The sequence below is a fragment of the Epinephelus lanceolatus genome, chromosome 2 (assembly GCF_041903045.1).
Source record: "Epinephelus lanceolatus isolate andai-2023 chromosome 2, ASM4190304v1, whole genome shotgun sequence".
In the NCBI taxonomy this organism is placed as follows: domain Eukaryota; kingdom Metazoa; phylum Chordata; class Actinopteri; order Perciformes; family Serranidae; genus Epinephelus; species Epinephelus lanceolatus.
The window spans coordinates 43508939-43532094 of record NC_135735.1 but is presented as its reverse complement, the minus strand read 5'-3'; the positions used below and the strand labels follow the sequence as shown (position 1 = coordinate 43532094).

Below are 23156 nucleotides of genomic sequence, written 5' to 3'. Positions count from 1 at the left end.
CATGATTCCACACCCCTCTCAGTTGATGCCACGCCCCCCACGGCACATCAGGGTCAAAAGTCTGAAACTCAAAAAACAGATCTGAAAGTGAAAAAAAGATTTGAAAGCGAAAAAATAAGATTTGAAACTGTAAAAAATAAGATCTGAATCTGAAAAGATAAAACATGCAACTGAAAAAAATAAGACCTCAAATGTTAAAATACATATGGAAGTGAAAAGTGAAAATAAATTATTCATTCAAAAGAATTACCAAAGTGAATCAAAATGATATTTAACCTGAAAAAACGTTTCATATACTTATTCTTATTTTGAATACATTGTTGTATTTTTCAAAATTCAAGATCAACACATGAATTTTCAGTTTCAAATTTTATTTTTTCAAGTACAAAACATTTGACCCTAATATAGCTCCATAGAAAACTCTATTGAACGATGATCAAAATAATCGCTTATTATTTTGGTCCTCCCCTTGAAAAATAAATCTAACAGTGCTCTTCTGTGCAAAATCATAAAAAAATGAAAACTGGAAAAAGGATGAGAATAAACAAGATGATTATTGGAATGGTTTGCACCACCAATCCTAGCCATTAGAAATAGAAAATCTAAATTATCTAGCAATTTGGGTGTACTTCTATTTTGTGTGATACCATTCCTTATCTATTTGTTTATTCAGAGAAAAAAACTGTTAAAACCTTTTGCCATGTCTGTGTTTCTTAAGGGAAAACTCACTTTTTTTCTTTTCTTTTTCTTTCCTTTTTTTTTTTAACAACTTTGGTCTTATTTCCAGTATTTAAAATTATGCCAAGCAGCTGAAAGACAACTTGGGTCAAACTTAACCAGGTTCTGCATAAATGTTCATATGAAAAGTGCATGTGGTTTACATCTTGGCTTTCCTGCGGATTATAACATGTTCAGTCAAGTCAACTGGCTGTGACTCCAGAGGGGTATTTGGATATCTTATCTGCAACTCCAAGTAGGAGTCAGCCTTCCTAGTTCTGCTGTATGCAGTCTTAATAACCACTGGCCCTTCAAGCTTTGTCATGTTCTTTTCCTTGCACTTGTAGAAGGTGTGACTGTATAACAATGGAGTTTCTTTCCAAGTGTTTCTCTCTTTCCATCTTTATAAACACTGCCGGAACACTGTTTTGATTCCGTGCTATCAACTGTGAAGATCGTTGGTGAGAGAGGAATGAGCAGGTAAAAGCAGCAACTTTACAGAGGTGAGAAAAAATAAATGCAAGATGCAACGTGCAAGTATCAGCACACTGCAGCATGTGTAGGACCATTATTCAGTGTAAACATAATTCCACAACTAAATGTTTTCATTAATGAATCGATCAAAAATATCTGGGCATATTTTACAGCTGTCATAGAGATAGGGTCTTAAAATGTGGCAACACAGAAATCATTTACTTATTTGTGACAGTCCACCACGATTAAAACATCTGCTGCCACATTTTGATGTTCTATTTTTGGATTTTAATTAGATGCACTGTTGGAATATATATACCGTTCAGTTACTGATTGCTTCACACCGCTGTATGTCCTCTGGGGCACAGACAGAGTGGCAGAATGGCAGGCGCAGTGAAAGTGAAACTTAACCATTAATTGCGCTGGATCTAAAAGTTTGCTTTCACTTTCAAACAGCTGCTCCTCTTGTCCATTGATCTGATCAGCTGTGAGTGGATCAATTGATCAGTTATCCACCAGGTGACTCAAACTCCATAAAAAGAAGGGTTCCGCCTGTGCTGCATTCAAGACCCACTGAGACCTCAGAATTTAGGGGATGGACACAGACAGATGCACAAGAATAAACAGGCAAAAAAAAAAAACAAAGGAAGTAAGCGAACTCCCACATGTCAGCTATCACCACACATAAATTCAGCTACTTTGGGAAATGCCTGCACTGACTGAAGGAGATGCAATATCAAGGAAACTGTAATACTCAGGCAGCTGTCCACATCTGGTAAATCAGACTGGAGTCCCTGAAAGTCCAAATTGAGGAGGTTTTGTTAGAAATGTCAGCACCTGCACAGGTGATTGTTGGTATTGGTATTACTCTGCACTATGGGACATTATAAATTCTTACTTATTGTCCAGTTAACAAGTTGTCCTTGAGCAACTAGCTGTTCCAGCTGCTCCCATGCACACGCACTTGACAGCTTCAAAGTGTGAATGCAGTTAGGTGAAGAATGTTGACACAGGGTAATACTGCAGAGAGCTTGAGCTTCAGCCTACCGTCTATCCAATTCTTGAAAACTGTCATTTGTTTATTTGCTGTTCTGAGGTCTGGAAAGCTTTTTCTGATGCAAAGAGTAAAATGACCACCACTGAAACCGCTTGCAATCAGAAAATTCAGTAAGAAAAAAAAGCCCATACACTTATTTCCGATAAACACTTGCAGATGTTGTTATAAGCCTAATGCATTGTTATCACCTACCCTGGAAGCTCTTGTTGATTCCAGAGGGGAAGGTGTTTCCCACCATCACCACGGTGGGGTCAATTATGATTTCTCTGCTTCGGCCCCGTGACCCTGTGACCTCCCGCTGCCCTCCGCCACCGTCCAGTCGCAGCATCATCTCATTGTCATGCCGATCCAGGAAAACCTCATGCCATTCCCCATTGTCGAGGCGATAGGTGGGTAGTGTTAGGTTGTAGTCCCCATCACCGAGGTTGTAGAAAACACAGAGGAGGCCCTGATAGATCTTGAGTAAGAAAAGAGGAAATTTAGTATGAGGGTTACAAGTTAGGCCTAAGTTTAACTTCAGGTGCTTGGTCTAGAATTGAAAGTTGTATTTTTGTGAGCCAAATTTTAATCATACTTACCACATATTATTACACTGTCACTGGTCAAACAAACAAATAATCTAATAAAATGATAAATCCTGGCCATTGTTATCTTAAGGAGTCTAACTGGAAATCATTCCATGAACCACTGGGAAAACATTAACAAACTGGTGGCAGCAAGCTGTTCATCATTTTATTGTGTTTCAGAGAGTATACTGAGCACTCACTGGTTAGCTGGTATTTATTGAGGCAGCTACATTAGGAGGCTTCCCTTATTGCTTCTCCTATACATTTTACTGTGTGCATGTTTTTCTTAACATTGTTTCATCCTTCATCAAAGGCGCAACCTTTATATTTCTGCACATTTGAACCTTTGTTACTATAAATCATGCAGACTCATTTAGAAAGTGTACAGACAAATAAAGCCTTTGATTATCAAGAATAAGAAAAACAAAACATTTCTATCCCTTTTTTCATTTATTCTAAGTGCTTTCACAAATGTCAGCTGATTGACCCCAATTTCCTTTCTGTTGCAGTGTCAACATGGCAACAGGTCTTGTTGTTAACGTTTGTGTTTCCATCTGAGTAGATTAAGTAAACTGTTACTTATGACTTCGGCTTTGAATAAAACAAAATGTTTTGGCTGCCTGTCTGAAGTGGCTAACAGCCCATACTTACCAGTGCTCAACTTTGGGACAATCATGTATCACAATGTGAAATCTGCAAACTGCTAAATCCTTACATCAAACTGCAACAGTCATATTTCCACAGTGAATACAGGCCTGGCAGTAGACCAAAATAAACCTGGAAGCCTAGCCAAGTTTGGCTAAGCATGGCTACTGGCATTGTGTTATGTGCTGTAAGTGCATTGGCCTAGCACAGAGACACAGGAACAATAAAACAAAGTGGGTCAGAAAGCTTGGCAAGTCCATGTTGAGCTATATATGTGCGCTGTCATAAACTGATTACTGTAGCATAATTGAGCAGAGACCATGAATAAAAAACATCATAAATGTTGGCACAATATACAGATCAAACGCATCACTAATGATTTTCAATGTTTTGCAAAACACAAGAACTGCTGACTGGAGTAGACATTAAGTTAAACAAAGAACTAAAACAATTTCCTTCCAAACCACAAGTGCCATTTATCTGTCACTGAGCAGAAAGAAGCACCAAATGTAGTTTTTCGATACTTTGAGTGGCACAGACAGCATCCAGCTTCTTTGTTTTAGAGACAGTGGCAAAGGTCTCAGTGGCACAGATCTCAAAACCTCAGCAAATCAATTCAAAACTATCTACACGGCAAGATACCACTGAGGGTAAATGGGAAATATGTTGAACTGACTCCAGTCCAAGTCTCAGCTTTTAAAGCTAATGGGGATTAGGAGAAAGAAAAGATTTTACTTGGCTGGTAAAAGACTGGATCAATAGGCCAATTTGGCCAGTAAGCCAGATCAACTCCCTGGAGGTTAGCAAACACAGGGAAAATGAAAAAGCCCCATATAGTAAACTGATATTTCCAGCATTCTATGATGGTGTAATATCAAGTAAACCTCCTCCTTATAGAACAAATATAAATATAAAAACACAAACTTGACATAACAGAGGTTCTAGCTCCCTCACCACCTCTACCCCAAAGTTTTGTCCACTAAGCAGTGTTTGGGCAACATGTTTTACCATAATATGATCACAAAACACTTTGGGAAAAGCTAGTTGTCATTTGTGCTTTTGCTATTGGCCTAAAATAAATTTTAAATGAGGCACTGCTCTGGTAAAGCTGACATTTTAACTTGCAATTTGTTGACTTGTGCAAACATGCCCTGCTGTCGGGGCCATCAAGACACACACACATGCAGAGAGTCCAGCTCCAAAAGGACATCTTGTTGAATAAAAGTGAGGGAGAAAGGGAGAATTTATGGATGCGAAGTGAGAATGAGAGGGAAAAAACACATGTTTACACAACGAGCTGTTTCCCTCCGCCCTCAGATCCTGAGATGAAAACGGTTCCATTTTGGTTTGGCTGTGATGATAATCACATGTCTATCACAGGGCAATATTCATTTAAAACAAATCCAGGAGCCTGTGCTTCTTTCTGTGCGTGTGGGTGTTTGTGTGTGTGTGTGTGTGTGTGTGTGTGAGAGAGAGAGAGGGAGACAGAGAGAGAGAGAGAGAGAGAGAGAGAGAGAGAGAGAGAATAAGTCTGAAGGCCGTTTTAAGAGGGATTTGGTGGTGGGTGGGTCGTCCTCATTTCAATTTCAAACCGTTTCCTCCAAGTGTCCCACTGAGCATAATTTTCTCCCCTCCATCTTTCTCTGCCACTGCTGCCACGTAAACAGAGGACTGAGATGAGAAGGGCAGGGAGACAGAGACAGAGAAAGATGTGAGGAGAAAGGAGAAGTGGGTGGCTACCATTAACGCTCTCACTCCTTCTCCATATAATAAAGACAAACCAAGTTTTTTGGGGGGAGAACTTTGTTGAAAAAAGACAAACCAGCCATCACTTGTCAGCTCTTTCTGTACCTATCTACCAATTTATAAATGGTCTTCTTTTTATCTTCCATCACTGTCGACCACATCAAGCCCCTCTCCTCCACCTATCTTTCCATTTTCCATCCAAGTCTTCCTCAGTCGCATCTTCTCCCCTTAAAGCAGCTAGGTAAAGTGCTGGATGGCTCCAAAGTTGTTTAGCTGGAGAACTGTGACTCATTTCAAGGCTGTGTGATGAAGTATTAATTATATTTAGAATCCACTGGGGCAGTGCTTTTTAACCAGACACACTCACAGCCACCTGATTTTACCCCCAATTAAAGCTGAACGGAGCGGAGCAATTTGGCTGCTGCTTTGCTCCCTGGGTGGTCTGTGAACGAACGTGTTTATGGGTGTGTGTGTGTGTCTTTGCAGGAGTGCCATACACTAGGTGTGAATGAAGGTGTGTGAGCAAACAGTCCCACTGCAGGGACAGTGTGGTTCCCCCAGATGCTTCCTGTGACAGACTGCTCTCGATGCCTCAGCCTTTTGGCAGTGCACACGTGTGCAGATGATGTGTTAATCTAACCTCCCCTCATGATTAAATAATATGTGCAAATACAGATTATGTGCATATATGACTCGCTTATGCATTTTTCCCTTACCTTAAGTTATACTGGGAAAACCGATCTCTATGCTCATTATTAGCAATACATACTGTATAATTGCATTCATACAAGTGTTACTTTCCCCATACCATACGCTTCTGGGCAAATGACATCTCTTTGAATTCTACTAGCCTGAAGTCAGATGAATGTAATTTATCTTAAGCTCTGAATAAACACTTCATCTACAGTTTGTTAATAGTATGCTTGCCTGTACATTTGTTGCATGTTTAGTTGTTCTGCTGTGCACTGGCTAGTTTTGTCCTGTGTGTCACTCCTCAAACTATCTGTTTGTCATTCCCCAGTCAAGGTAATCTGCCTTGTAAAAATAAATGAGCCAAACAGAGTGAACTTAATGAAGCAGTAAAATAGCAAAGTGACTTCTAGCCCAGCATGATTCTAATGACTTCTTTTAATCAATGCATTTATAGTCAACACATGCCAAGCAGTGGCCATGGCTTGCTACTTTGAACAGACATACTACTAAACTGTTGATAACATGCAACAGGCATGTAGAAACTTTTGATAGTTATTGACTTTTACTATAAGGAGATGACCGCTGATTGTTGTTCATCTTTTCCTTCCTTGATCTTGAATTTAAGAGACTTTCAAAGAACAAAGACTGTTGGTACCAAACACAAAGGTTTTTCAGAGGTAGTTGGTGTGTGCATATGTATAACATGCATCCTTTACAATGTCTTAGATTTGACCTGGGGAGGGTGTAAACGACCATGTGTACCACTGTGACACTTCATTTCAGTGGAACAGTGTGATGAGTGGCACGTTCGTGGTGGCTCCCTAGAGGATTTGTTCCTCCTTGGATCGCACCCTACTCTTCCTTACACTGCCTCTGATAAGGTAAGGTAAAGTAAAGGTAAAGTTCCACTGACTGTCACACACCTGAATGTGTGAAATTTGTTCTCCGCATTTGACCCATCCCCTGAGGGAGCGGTGAGCAGCAGCGGTGCCACGCTCGGGAATCATGTGGTGATCTAACCCCCCAATTCCAACCCCTGATGCTGAGTGCCAAGCAGGGAGGCAATGGGTCCCATTTTTATAGTCTTTGGTATGACCCGGCCGGGGATCGAACCCACGACCTCCCAGTCTCAGGGCGGACACTCTACCACAAGGCCGCTGAGCTGGTCCATGATTGGCTAACCCTGATATTCTTACCCTAACCCAACCAATCTCACTCCCCATACATAAACCTAACCAATCCAATCAGCAAAGGCAAGAAGTACTACCCATTAACCCATGCCTTCGCCATCCTTGGAAGAAAAAATTTCCCCCCACATCCTACCAGTACCCACTGATAGCACAGCTTCAATGTTTAAAAAAAGTATCATAAGAGATCAGGAAGACTTTCTTCCCCTGACAAAATGATACCGTAGGTTGTTTGTACAAGCAGCTTATTACGACCTATGTTTAGTGTAGGCTCCCCTCTAACGGGTGTAGTAATTATGAAAGAGGAAAAAGAAAAAGTCAGGTGACGTAGTATGAGGATCTTGTAGGGAGGTGGTTGTGGTATCAATGGGTCAAAAACAAAAGACTTTGAACCAGTAGACCACTGTTTGTGTCCCCTTTGAAACCAAAAGTTATTGATGAGTTACTTTCCATCACATAATGCCAAGGCACACCACATCACCTCACCTTCCCCTCACATAACTTCATGTCAAGGCATCATATTATGTCAAGCAGGTAATGTGATGACATCCAACCATTATTCTCTTCCTAAACTTAACCACTATGGTAGGGGCACTTATTTAGAAAACACTGCTGTAGGAGCATTGGAACAAATGATGAATGTGGTTGTAGGGGTTGGAGGACGTGTTGAGATCAGGCCAAATTCGGCTTTAGTTAGTCTAATACAGTCCATTACAACTGTACTGATATAAAGTCTACTTTTATGACAGCTCAATTCCATTTGTTGACACTGTCATAGAGGTTTTGAAAGTCCTATATTGTAAAAAGTCAGATTTCCATTTCTTTTTTAATATCAAGCAGGAATAGGTCCTATATGAATACTGTGGAAGTATCCAAACACTTAATCTTCAGAGAATTGCACTCAGTCAGTATTCAGAAATTGCGCCTTCACGAAGCTGTCAAGACCTCTGTGAAGTTGTGATGTCACACAGACTGTTTCAAGCTTACAACACTGTAAATGAGTCCCTCTGTATTTCCTGTTGGGGTTTCTTTTTCTTCTGAATTACATCAGCTAACAGGAGGTAAACATGGACCCAAGCTGTTGCTTGCCAATGCAATTCCAGTTTAACAATCTACAATGATAGGAAGTGCAGCTATGGTGCCATTGCAGTCATTCCCCCAGCTGCAAGGACAGCGCAGAGACGCTGAGAGTGCAGATGTGGACGACCCGGAAACACTGACCAATCAGAGCAGACTGGGCCTTTTTGGTGGAGGGGCTCAAAGAGACAGGTACTAAAATGATACAGGTATATTCAGGCAGACAGTTGTGAGAAAAGGAATGTGGTTTGTGAACATAAAATCATGTTAACACATTCTAGTAAAAACATAATATGTGTGAGCCTAATATGGGACCTTTGATTATTTAATTTTTGTTATTAACCTTTATTCAACCAGGAATTCCTATGAAATTAACATTTCTTTTTCAAGGTACACTCCATCATTATGTTTTAGGACTGAGGCTACAGCATGTGGTGATAGTGTTGTAGTGTGTGACCATGTTATATTCACGGGTATTTATAATATTCTGTCCCCTTCATGTATGTTAATGGGAAGAACAAAACATTAGAAAAACCTCTAAATACAATGAAGTCCAGTACAACACCACCTTTAATTATGACCTAAAGAATAAACACAACAACAAAAACTGAACATAACAAACTTATAAAGGACGATTTTGTGGCAATGCTGTTGTATTGTATTGTATTTTTAAAGTTTATTCATTTTCACATATTCACTTAAAGGGAAATTCCGGTTTATTTCAACCTGTCTCCTATTGTCCTAAATTTGTTTCAAGTGACTAGTGACTTAATAGTAGTACTAGTAGTAGTAATAATAGTTATAATAATAATAGCATGTTAGCCGTTAGCCTAGATACAGCCAGGGCGCATAGTAGCGTCAGACCTGTTAAAACGTAAGTGAACGGGCAAACTTAAAGTGCAAAGTTAGTCCACTAAACAAGCTTTTTTCCACAAAGACCACCTCATATCGTTAGGATAAATGTCAGAGAACATATAGAATACAACATGTAAACGTGTTGTCTTACCTTACCTGTGTGCTGCCATGTTTGTTTATCCCTCTAGTTCTGCTTTCCAAAGCGCGGCCAAAATATCGCGAGAACAAGCAGCAATCTCATAGCGTGCCAGAACAAGCAGCAACAGCTGGAAGGCAGAACCCGACAGTAGCCTGAAAAGTTCATTCATTTATTTTATGAAAGATTTATAGAATAATGGCTGACTTTTTTGCCAGACTTCGACTTTGTGGAGGAGGAATTTGATTTTGCAGAGTTTGATAGCCGCCCTTATTTATTTGAGCCAGGATACACTGATGAAGAGCTTCGTGAAATTGAAGAATGGAGCTGCGTAGCTCTGGAGATTGGTGGTGTACCTGTGAATGCTGTGCCCCAGTGCCCACAGAAGAGGAATGCCTCTGTTGCAAGGAATGGGACCGGTTGCAGCCTTATTTTCAAGGTCTGGATGTGACCGAGGACGAGACACCTCCACGTGGAGTAGTATCCAGCTGGGCTTTAGCTAGAGCTCGCGAGACATATTTCTGCCGCACTTTGGAAAGCAGAGCTAAAGGGGTAAACAAACATGGCAGCACACCGGTAAGGTAAGACAACATGTTTACATGTTGTTTTCTATATGTTCTCTGACATTTATCCTAACGATATGAGGCGGTCTTTGTGGGAAAAAAGCTTGTTTAGTGGAAAACTTTGCACTTGAAAGACTGCCCGTTCACTTACGTTTTAACAGGTCTGATGCTACTATGCGCCCCAGCTGTATCTAGGCTAATGGCTAACATGCTAACTATTACTTTTATGTCACTAGTCACTTGAAACAAATTTAGGACGATAGGAGACAGGTTTAAATAAACCTCAAGTGTGTTACTGATTACCGAGTCGTACCACTACTTCCTTAATGTTGTTTTCATTATCCAGATCAGCATCAGAGTCTTGTAGGACAAAGCACAAGCCCATCGATAACAGCTCTTGTGGTCCACACGTGGTATCTCAATAGTCACCGACCAAAGTTACATTTTTGCGGAGGCTCATGTCATTTATGGCGTAGCCTATTGTGTAGCTTTAGCAGGTAAATGTGCAAACTAAGCCGTAACTCCTCACCACATTAATGCACCTAAAAGCAACCAAAACTAACCACTTAAAAATGCTAGTCCAGGGACAAATAAATGATCCCTCACTGGCTTCCCACCTGCAAATTACCTCATATACAGTGTGGTTGTGGGCAAGAATTATGCAACTGCACAAACTATAACCATCTTGCTTACAATATAAATTCTTGTTATTGTGTTTATGCAAAAGGCTTAATACTTTTCATTATGGTGTGTACATATTAATTAGATGGTGAAAAATCACCAAACACGGCAGCCAAAATATTGATCAGTCTCATTGGGCCTCATTCACTAATATCTGCGCAGAAATGTTCTTACTCTCCGCAAAAAATAAGTACTTGCGCAAAATCACTGTCGGATTCATGACACCTGCGTACCGGCCAATTTTGTTCTCACCACCGTGCGTATGTTAGTAAATCAGAACCATTCTAAATTGACAGGCGCGTGTCCGCGATCTGCAATCAGCATACTACCACGCCCCCATTTCTCCATATAAGGAAACCGCTTGCCTAGAGTTGATTCATGAATGAAGGAAGCGGTTACGCGAGGAGAGAAGTAGTAAATTTCACAGTTTGTTAGAAGCGATGGCGCCGGGTCTTACAGGAATGCCATGGGTCATTGTAAGATTGTGGAGGACACAGCATGCCAGGATGATCTTGCACACCTTCTCAGGGGTATAAAGTAGTTTGCCACCGGCCGTATCTGATCCAAACACATCCAACGGCCCTTAAGCACGCCAAAAGTGCGCTCTACGGCACGTGTGTGGACATGTATGTTATTATAGCGCACCTCTTGAGGGGTTTCAGGGTTTGCGTATGGTGTCATCAGCCAAGTTTTAAGGCCATATGCCCGGTCACCCAAACAATATAACATTTTAACATTAACGGAATAGAGACTTACTGAAAATACTAACTTAAAACAATTGAAATAAAAGACTAGAACAAAAGATGCTCACCAACAAGCCATCCACTTCTCACAGCCCCTGCCTCCAAACGCATTCCCACTGTACTGTTTTGCAAAATAAACGAGTCGTGGGTGCCTCCTGGCCAGCGGGCCACAGCCTTAAGGATATGGCAGTCGGGATTACAGATCATCTGCACGCTGATGGAGTGATAGTTTTTCTGTTCATGTTATTGTTAATATTTTAATTGTCACAATGATGAGGGTGAACGTGTGTCAATTTCATGGTAATTTAATCCATTTGGCCAATATATGTATGTATGTATGTATGTATGTATGTTTTACTTAGTAAATTAATTATTTTAAAAATTGTTAATTAAATCTCTTTTTCATGAATGTGGTTTTATAGACTCTGCATGTACTTAAAAGGTATGTTTGCATTTTCTAAGTCAGTTCGGCCTTCCTCATTTGTGCGTACGCATGGTCTGAGGCACTTCTAAATTTGTTCGCAGAGTAAGAACAAATTCGGGTAAGAAAATATTGATGAATCCCGGATTTGTGCGTCAAACGATCGTACGCACAGTTTAAGCACAGATTTGTGCGTATGCACTGTTTGTGAATGAGGCCCATTGTGATGTAATGACACTGAATAGGAACAAGAGCTGAAAAGTGTTGCTGCCTTCTAGAACGTACTTATGGTTCATTTGAGTATATTCATAACTGTACATTGTAAACTTTATCTGAGCAAAGTAAGATACAAATAAAGTAAATACAAAACATTTTGTGATGTCAAAAGTGCATACTCTGGTGATTAAACATGCATCTGTATACTGTGTAACGACTCCCACCACCATCTCCACTGGAGGCAACAATAACAAGCTAATAATATGTTGAACCGTTGAATAATAATCTCCTCTGTGTAGTGTTTATTAATAATCTCCCCTCTGTACTTTTTAATAATCTTCCAATGTTTAATACAGTATCTAATAATAATGTTCATTGTGCACTCAAGTCATCTCCTGCCTGCACAAAACTGAGAAGAGCTGCAAAAGGAGAGGAGAAATAAATTCCAGTTAATATCACAGCTGAGAGGGAATGTTTTGGTGATTTGGTTAAGCTGAGACTTATGACTTAAACTGAGTTAATTTTGGATCTTATGAGCCATTATTCAAATAATTAATTTGTGTTGTGGTTTTCTTGCTTCCACGAATGATAAATTAAATTTTGCTAATGATCTGGCAAGGCACAGATCTTTAATATGTTTAATTTGGACATTTTAAAAAGTGTATGTTACCTAACAATACTGACTCATAAAATCAAATTGTGTCCACCCTAATGCCAGTGCAATGACATCACAACAAAGGCAACTAGGAAACTGAAGGAGGACAGACAGATGCTGGCAAACCTGAGATGAGATGACAGAAGCACAAAAGTGAGATGAAAGAAGTCGAATTGAGCAAAGAAGTAATGATGGGGAAAAAAGCACATGAGATGTGGTCAAAGAGCAATAACGAAATATCAGACTTGTCAAACCTGGTTGCAGACAACACACCATTAAACTGCAACATTATTCTACTTGACAGGACCTCCCATTGCCTACTCTTGCATTTTGAACTTTATCGTGATTCTGATCTTAAATGAAACTTCCACCATACAGTCTGCCAGTCTGTACTGTTGACTGTCATTTATGTATTTAAATTAGTCCACCTTCCTGGGACCTGCCTGTCCCCTTTAAATATCAGTTAACTAACTTTGAAAAGGTCACAGTACAGGCACATTTGCTTTCAGTGAAAGTGAGAGTTGTAATCTGAAATTAGAAAGCCATAGGTACAAATAAGAACTGCAGTTTCATTACTAAGCAGTTTCCAGGCTGGTGGTTGAATGATGAAAATAAGTTCCCAGGGGTCTATGTTATTGACCAAATTATTAGCGCCTCTCTTGGTGTCCACATCTGTCAGGGAGAACATCGTGGGGGGTTTAAATATACACTTTAATGGCTGGAATAAGAGCTTTAAATGGGCACCATGGTGAGCATGACGGTAAATGAACTGAAAAAGGAGACACCAGCATTGGAATTTTGGTGCGCCTGTGATAAGTTAATGATCACTAAGGTATGGGTATTGCAGTCCATTTTTCACTAAACGAAGCATGAGTTAAAAATAAGGAAAAACAAAATAAATGTATAATATATCTAATTTTGGGTCTCAATCATCACATACAAAATGTAAATAGAGAGGACACTATGTTGTCATTTAATCCAACCTGTTCTCATTCCAAGGGTGTTACATATGGCAGCCTGGTCAGTGGCCCGCAGCTTCTGTTACCATAGCATAGAGCACCCTGCAGTGTCTGTATGAAATGCACAGGGCTTTCAACTAACTCCAATGTGAACCCATCAGTGGCAATAATGTACTAAAAACAGTGAGAAAGTCCAAGTAGAGGAGGAACTTATTTTAACTTTGAAATGTTTTCTAAACATAACAAAGTAGTCTTGTTGCCTAAAGCTAAAGTAATTTCGGCAGCAAAACCTACATTACCTGTGACAACAGAATTTGTTATTATAGGACTCTGTGGCATCATACACTAGACACTAGAGCATCATACAGTAGTTTGAAGTGTAGGTCTACCAACCAAGCTGCCACATTTGACAAGCTGAGAGTGAAAACGAATTGTTTAGTGGCACACACAGACAAGAATCTCATAGCCACAATCAGATATCACATCACGCACAGCACAACAATTACATGCAGACTGACCAAAGGGCAATTAGGCCTGTCGTAATAACTACTTTAATTGAACAATATATATTGTCCCAAAAATAATTGTGATATATGATTTTATGTCATTTAAAGACCATTTTATGCCACTGTTATAATGATAATATAATATCATAATGTTTGTGTGTGGAGGATCTGCCTGAGCCCCACACACCAGCCCAGTCGCCAAAAGAAAATGTGGTGGTGTATGAGCTGACTTTGTCATGTGGAGGGGATGGTAGATGGCGTGTCACCTAGGTGAGATGCCTGCCAAGCTGCACATCACTGTTTGAGACCAACAAACTACAAAACCAGTTGTGATTTAGTGAGTCATTGATGTTGTTGAAGCAGCTTTGTAGGTACCACATGTTTTCTAACATATATTGTTCCTCCTCATGCCCATGAAGTTGAGCTAATCCCAGCACATTTATATTGATTTTGCTTAACTGCACTGTCCTCAATAAATCAATATTTAATCAAAGCAAACTAAAGAACTAACTACTTGTAGCAATTAAAGAGGAACAAAACATTTAAGAGATTTCATTCTAATATATCCATTCTTGCGAAAAGATTTAATCCTCATAAGGAGTGTAACACCAGAATGCAGAAACTCACACAAAATGCTGCAATCAGTAATCCAAGGGGGAAAAATGTAGCTCAGAACAAAGAAATGTAACATCCCCAACTAACCATGTTGTTGGTATGCAAGTCACACACAAACAGCAGAAACAAAGCGCTCCTCACATTGTGAGTTTGCAGCCAGCCAAGAGTAACGCATACTAATTTCTTCTTCTGATTAAAAGCAAACAGAACTATTACAGTGAAAAACATAATCCTAGAAGGCAATATGGTTATATTTCTGTCAGAGAACATTGCAGGGTTTCCAACGTTCACTGAGGGGGGGCTACTTTATAAGATTACACACATTTCCATGCTGTCTTCACCCGGGAATAAAGGCACTAGTTATGGTGGATAAATGATATGAATCCATTCCCCGTGTGACCGTGCAGAGGGAGCAGCATGATATTTAAATAAGGTTCTGTATGTATCTTTCAGAAAAATCCTTGTTATTAATGACATCATTGGCTGTTAAGGAAAATGCATTCTGCATCCTGTTGCTGATGCTTGCACCCTGTAGGTCTGAGTGAGCAGTTGGGCATCGACCAAGTAATGTGACATACACAAGACTGAATGTGACTGACAGATTTGTGTTGTCATCCATTCACCCATTGACAATAAAAACTATTAACAGATGTAAAAAGTTACATACAGAACATTTAATAGGAAATGTAGAAATGGGTTGATAGGAAGGAGAGACAGATGGATGACAGAGGGGGATAAGAAGAGAGGTTGTACTGTAACAGCAGCTGTGGTATTGATAATCATCATTATTTCAGACAGTGATGTTTGATCAATACCTGTGGTTGCAGCGTGGGATATGAAACAGCGAAAGGAAAGGACTGGGAAGGTACTGCATGATCCCAGAAAGTTAGTCATGGGTGGAAAGGATGGGGGAAGGGGAAAAAAAAACAAAACAAAACAAAACAAAAAAAAAAAAAAAAACAGAGACAGGCTAGCAAATAAGCAAATATGAGAGAGCAATTCAAGTGTGAGCAGAGCAACCAGAGGGAAATAAGAGTGGGAGAAATGAAGCCTTCAAGACAAATAACCAAATAATACAGTTAATGTAATCAGTCCTGGCAGTGTGCTTTCAACGTCAATCTAAATCATCTGCACTGCTAATAAACCATAAGAGAACTACTATTTTCTTCAACTATAAATTTAGGAAATGCATTGTATTTAAGCCTGACGTCTCTTTAAACTGGGAGCATGTTGATGGTACATTGTATTAGATTACTATATGTAAAATGCAGAATGAAGTACAATAAAACACAAATCACAACTTAAAGGAATAGTACAACATTTCATGAAATATGATATTTGGCGTTGTTTTCACAACTGAAATATTTTGTGAATCGCTGCTTCAGAAGGGCTGGATTCAAATAATGTGCAATTAATGGTGCTATCAGCTACTGCAATCCACTCCTTGTAAATCTGCCCCTGACTGCGAAGGAGCTGCAAATGACAGGTGTTGAAATTAAAAGAAGTGGAAGCTAGTTAGCATAGCTTCTTTCTTGACATATGATGGACAGACAGCTATAAATGTTACCCAATGCTATGTGGACCTGGTCAAAAAATGGGAAAAATGTACCTCTGGTATTATGGCCTACACAGTATATTCTTTAGTCACTATTTAGACACTATCAGGATTGGAAATTGGCACCGGCCACCAACCAAATGCTGATAAAATATGCAAGTGGCGGCCAGATTTGCTTCACTCCCCAGCCAAAAAACAATGGTAATCTGTTGAGTTGCTGGTAGACTTTGGAATCCCGCAGTCACGGGGGCACATGGACAAAAAAGTTAATTTTCAACCCTGGAATTCAAATTCCTGTAAAATGTTATAGGGACATAAACACCATGGGTATAATGTGATAAACCATGTCAGCTTTAATAACTTTGACAGGACCATTTGGGGAAAATATGTGCAGCTTTGTCAGGTGTTATTGTGTTCAACTGCTTTTTTCCTGTTTACAACCTGTTTACAACCAGGTTGCTCGATAGATTACGTGACAGCCATAGAAACGTTATGTATTGCAAGTGCAGTTTATGATTGAAGAAAATGACTGCTGTTTCTTTGCAGGATGGAAGAAACGGGAAACATATTCACTACATTCAAAGTTGTGCAAAAACAGACTTGACTTGTTTTTGCATGCAACCAAAATACACCAAAACCACTTTCTGCTATGAAGAGTTTTGAAAATGAGAGGCAAGCTTTCACAGTCTTTTATCACAGTCTACCCCCCGGCACACACACACACTCTCAAAGCAGTCTTACCTCTAGTCGTAGGTATTCACTCTGCTCCTTCGAGATCAGATTTAGGATGGTACTGCTGTGTTTGCGGGTTCTAACCAGGACTTGAACCCATGTCCTCCGCGCCGGTAGTGGAGACACCAGCTGGAAATGCGCGTGACTGTGCCCATCAAAAGAGTACTCTGGGACCTCTGGTATGGGCACACGCACGCACACACACACACACACACACACACACACACACACACACACACACACACACACACACAGAAGTAAGTCAGATAGTGCCATTATTGAAAATAAACAGAAGTAAAGTTTTAAAAGCAACACGACATTACATCTAATTAGAAGATGCTTCACTCCAGAGGAGAGTGACGTCACTTAACTTCGACTGAATCCGTTTCACAAGACCTGAAATTCCCCTCCTATGCAGAGAGCTAGTGGCAGGACAGAATATGCAAAATACACAAGATGGAATATGTATGTGTGGTTTAGCTCGGGTTATGCTTGGTTCTTCTTTCTTAGGCCCACATTCCCAGAAGTGGATTTTGTACACACCAGGCAGACTAAACCAAGCACACCTAAAATGTTTTCGAATCCATTCTTCCATCTCATAGCATATGCAAGTTAAATATTCGTCCATCTATCACTTCCAGACCTCTCTCTCTTTGTCTCTCTTCCATGTAACTTTGACAAACTTGAGTGGTTTATGAAATCCTGCTTGAAGGCAATGTCAGATCGTACATTCTTGGTTTCTCCTAGGCATACAATATGCAACTGATCAGCCATGTCTTCTCTGTTTTACTGCTGTGTTTATCGAAGCCACAGCACTGTTTGTGTGGATTTTGTGGATATAAAATCATATTAACACCATCAATTTTAAACTAATAATCTTACCTTTCATAGATAGATAGGTTGTTCAATACAGAAGAGTATGTGGTGACCTAAACCAGCAGAAATGGGGGTATTTGTTAAATCCCTGGTTGACTTTTTGAAGCAACTGTGACAAAAAGAAAAACATGACAATATTTTCTTTGTGAGATGCTTTTTTATTGCTTCTTAGATTTGTTGTAGATGCTCTTTCTTTCTAGTGTTACCATACATCTTTGGGAACAGAATGCACAGACGCAAACAGATCATAACTAGTCAAGAGCCTGCAGTGGGCTTCAGATGGTAACATAATATTTTAAATGTACTGTGGTATAGTGTTGGATGAGTAAAGCTGCAGTATGGCTTGTAATGTGAGAGCGTATTTCTTGCCACAACCAAACAGAAAATAATTACCCCTGTCAGGGTTCAATGCTAAGGTTTTTTTTCACTTGCACAGTAATGAGCAGGTGAAATGTCTGTTTAGCTTACATATGAGGTGTCTCAAGATTTAGGAAAATACAATTGTATTGAATATAATAAAAGTAAAACGTCACTTGACATGCTGCTGTTTTAGGCTATGACCTATTTAAGTGCTGGAAGTTGTTATTTACGTGACAACACCTGAACGCAACACAAGCTCAGCACCAAGAGTGCCGTGCTGTGCTGCTGTGCAAACAGCGTCTTTGTCTGTGTGTAACAGCAGTCTGTTGATGGTTATTTACACACTGTCCATAACAATAACTTTGTCCGCTGACAAACTGCACCGGGCTCGGGGTCAGGTTTGGTCAGGAAAATGCGGCCCGAGCCACTCTAGCGTGCTCACCTGTGTGCAGGGGCGATTCTAGGATCAGAGGTTTAGGGGTGCTGAGCACCCAAAGAGCTGCCTGGCCAGGCAAGATAAATTTCACTGTTTTGTACATTTTAACGCAATTTCATTCCCACATTTGTGAAAGAAAAGCACAACACTTTTTGGGAAACTCTGTGACTAAACCATCAAATCTGATAAAGATAATTTAAATGCTGAGCCACAGCAAAAGAGGAATGGATTGGACTTCAAAAAAGAAAAGTGCTTGAAATCTACAAAATAATAATAATAAATACACACAATAGGAGTTATAATGTTAATGGGCATCCAGTCGGTTAGCTAGTCAGTAGGACCTTGGCTTTAATCAAGGGCGTAGGTTTGATTTTCACAGTGGTAGGGACATAAAAGTGCTCCATGGCGGCGACCTGTACGTTGATGATTTTTTAATGCAATTTCACCGTCATGTGAAACTGATCACTGCTTAATAATGCATATTTAGATATCTACACTAAATACAAGAATGTCTTGGTTAATGTGTTCTCTAATGTTATCAGTTACATGAATATACACTGATAACTTCACCACATCTGTCCGTATGTGCTTCCAAGGGTAAAGTATAATAATAACAATAACGGTATACTCCGAAGGGGCTTAACTTCAGTACCAGCCTGCAGTCTGCAGTTGGTTTGGTAATAGTGATCCGAATTGATATTGATATCGGGTAAAAACATATATTATGCATGAATCAATATTTTTACTTACCCCTAGTCACAATGCTGAATATCACTATCAATATATATCCTTCATGATTCAATCTCACCTGTGAGGCTCCTGTCTCTCCTCTATCTCCTCCTGTCTCTCTTCCATTTCCTTCTGTCTCTCTTCCTGCCTCTCCTCCTCCATCTCCTCCAGTCTCTCTACTACTTGTCATCTGACAAAAAATATATTGATGCAAGACATGTGAACAGTGGGACAATCTGAGATGCAACAGTCATAGATTTTGATTGTCGTAGCCTGACGAAAACATACTGTATGTTTTACAATTGTGTAATTCATTAAACAACATCTGAATGTATATAGGCTAAAGAACAGCCATAATGTCAACACAAGTTAGTCAGCTTCATCATGTTAAACATAAATAAAATAAATCAACAAAAATGTAAATGCTCCAAAACCATTATAATACAACTGTGTGCAAAATGTTGCACTTACACCCAATATCTATTACATAAATATGACTCAGTGTTGGTGTTTTTACTGGGAGCAGTGGAGCTCTATTCTCCTAAGTCTCTCCTTCACACACCATGGATGCTGAAGACTGTCACTGAAGGAGCTATTATTTATAGTGTTTGCACTTTATTTATTCAGACTGTTTCTATCATGTCATCTTACTACAAACATTAATTTGAACTGCGTCATCATTACATGACATCTATGATTGCTGATGGAGCATGTGAAGTGGAATTTCATGTTCTCTGGCATATAATATTGATCTAATAGTTGCCAAACTTAGCTCAGCTAGTATTAGCTCGTTAGCATCTCATTATCTAGCAAAGAGTTGCCAAGGAAAGCCATTCATTAACATCAACAGGTGTTTGTTTAGCTTATTTACTGAACCAACCGACTCACCGTTCACACTCAGCGCTCCGGTGCGCAGCGCTAACGGTGACGTGCGTGTATGTGTCCTTCCCTCACAAGCTGCCGTTAACTGTACGGTGACGCGCACCCACAAAGTCATTGGAGAGAGCGGCGCTGGACCATAAATCAGGCTTTACTCTGTGCAGATAGAGCGCTCAGAGCCCGAGTCGGGGAAGGGTGGGAGGGATGGGTATTCAATTTAGGGGTGCTCAGCACCCCCAAAAATGGGCTAGAAACGCCTATGCCTGTGTGTGTGGCGGAACTCCGCCGTGCGCGAGGAGAGGAGAATTGTTAACGCGTGACCACGTAGAGACAGAAATGACACGATGGCATAACACCATAAATAGAATATTGTTATGTTATTATATGAAGCGGCTGTTGCGCAAAATAATGTGACTTTAGTTCATGAAGAGGTAAGACAGAGCCCTCTCCTCTTATATGCTGTGCCGCTCTGTGCCGTCGGACATGCACACACAGTGCAGCATGAGCACAAGTGCTTCACTTGTGCCATGTAACCAATCAATGGGGGCTGTGGGCAGGACATTGTTACACAGCGTGTGCCTGTGACTTCAGGCAGAGAGACCGCTGCATCAGAGCCAAAGGAGCACGTTTTAAAATACATTTATTTTATCAATTAGTTATTAACTTTTACTATTTTTAGCAACTTGCCCGATCGGGCAAGTGAGTTGTTAGTTTACATGCCCGACCTTGAGTTTTACTTGCCCCGGGCAATCGGGCAATCGTTATTGTTGAGCCCTGCCTGTGATAGCTTTTTCAAAGCATCAAAATTCTTCATCATAATATTATACAACACTGTGCAGTGTTGTAATGTTGGACAAACTTTCAATCTCATGGATATGTTACTCTAAGTGGATTCCCTGGATCATATTTCACTGTCCCGCTGGTAACTGAAAAAAAACACACCCACTACCCAACCCTTGTGCATTTTTTTCACGCAGAGATGTTCGTGGTCTAAACACCATCTAAGTGAGTAAGAATATAATGCTGGGTTGAGACTGCATGATATTTTTGCCTATTATGATTGTCATTGTCATATTAGGAAATTGCAGTCATACCCAGCTCCGCCTGAGAGACATGGCAGACTACTGTACACATTGTTTCCCAACCGAGTTGAAGCTTGCAGTCTTTCACAACATGTGTGATGTCATTGTGAAGGAGCTGCTAGGTACCGACTTCAAGGAAAAATAATGTCAGCAGTGATGGGATGCTGGCTCTCTTGTGTTTGGGATACCCTAAAAATAGAAAGATTAGATTACTGATCTTTGCTCTGTTTCACAGTTCCAACTGCAGCACCAGCAACACCTTTGTCTTTCACTTCTCTCTTTTACTTTGCCATGATTACAGTTCCTATTGGTCAAAATCCCGGCCTTACCTACTCATCATATTTTGATACTTAGGCAGCCTTTTGCCTTGCATCTTGACACAGGGGGTTGGCAGGTAGGTTTAGGCAACATGACTAATTGGTTAGGGTTAGGAAAAGATTGTGGTTCATGTTAGTCACATCAATCAACTCACATGACTAACAACTGACTGATGACACGTGTGACTGACGACTGCTGTGACAAAATAAGTCAATGTTGACTTCTAGCTTCACGCAGGACACAAGCACCAGTCTCCTGGGACAAAGTCCTGTGTTTGTTGGACCCACCCACCTCCATTCCCACTCACCCATAAGCAGACTTTTGCACTTTTTATACCATGTCCGTTGCCCTAAGCATTTAATTATGATGCCGATGGGTTTACATAGGAGTTGGTCGAATGCCCTTTGAGTCTCATACAGACGCTAAAGGGTGTATTGTATGTCTGTATCTAAAGCCGAGGGCCATGGCTCTAATAGCAGTATTCAACCTCCTGGGAGCGAGACCAGGCTGGGGAGCAGGCCGTGGAAGGCAAGAAAAAAAAAATAGAAAAGAGAAGACAATGTTTAACATTCTAGTCTTTCTGTTACGATGTCATGAGGTGTCCTAGACGCGACATCGGTTGTCGTCTACTGTGACACACTAACCAGGATAAAATGATTGATTGAAATGACCGACACCCACTGTTGTTCTCGATGTGAGCCAACACTCTACTACAGCCATGTTGCGCTTTTATTGGTGCATAATATGTATGCATTTATTTGTGTGTTTATGTGTGTACAAATTCATAGAGATGTAGTATATATGTATATGCAGTGGTTGAACTGTTAATTTTTAACAAGGGGGGTGCAATGTAGCTTTGATTTTTTTGCGTGCACACATAATCAAATATGACAGCACAGATGTGCAAAATTAATCAAGATAAAGAAAAATGGGTTGACCTATACCTGCTGCCTTTAAAAAACACAAATAATGCAGTAGTATTGCTATTGCAGTACAGACAAAAAACATTTTAGAGTATAAATAAGAGTAGTTCTGAAATAGCTGTGAAAATTAATCTTAGAGTCACTCTTATCCTATAGACATTTCCTTAGCCAGTTATAATTTGTCCTTACCTGTGAAGCCTTGGGCTTATAATTGGTGCTGCTGTCAGGTCCCTGTCCTGATACCTGCCTGGTTTCTCCCTGTCCCTCTTCTATCTATTGCAATGATATAGATAATAAATGTGCAAAGCAAAATTTATAAATACACAGTCACTTTTGTGCTCTAGATATTTTCTCTCAGCCAGTTATAATCTCTCCTGTGAAGACCTTGCATAATCATCCTTGCTAGCCTCTGGTCCACTGTCTCCTCCCTGACCCTGCTCTTTCTATTGTGGCAATAAAGATTTAAAAAATATTTGCAAAGCAATAGTGAGCACAAGTTCTTATTAAGGAAGGAGTGGGTTTTTTCCTAGAATGAAACTAGCTAGCAAGCGATTTAACATAAGTAACAATAACATTAGTATTCTTGTTAACTAGCTTAACTTGATATATTGGCATCTATTAATTAGTCATCATTTAACTAACATTATCTACATGCAACAGCAGTACTCAACTTACATGGTTTGTGTGGAAGAAACTGTGCAAGGTTTTTTGCTTCTTACTGGCTGGTTTGCTGAACATAGTTAACACTCATCAG

At 40.1% G+C, this 23156-nt stretch overlaps 1 protein-coding gene across 1 annotated transcript in view; it reads right to left on the bottom strand.

The window, feature by feature from the left end:
* The window catches only part of LOC117250859 (neural-cadherin), a 460454-nt gene that overhangs the window by 64384 nt on the left and 372914 nt on the right, over positions 1-23156 (bottom strand). The window contains exons 32-33 of the mRNA XM_033616852.2: positions 16809-16975; positions 2441-2705 (exon numbers count right to left, since the gene is read on the bottom strand). Coding sequence (XP_033472743.2) covers positions 2441-2705; positions 16809-16975 — 432 coding nt within the window. The remainder of the gene's footprint in view (positions 1-2440; positions 2706-16808; positions 16976-23156) is intronic.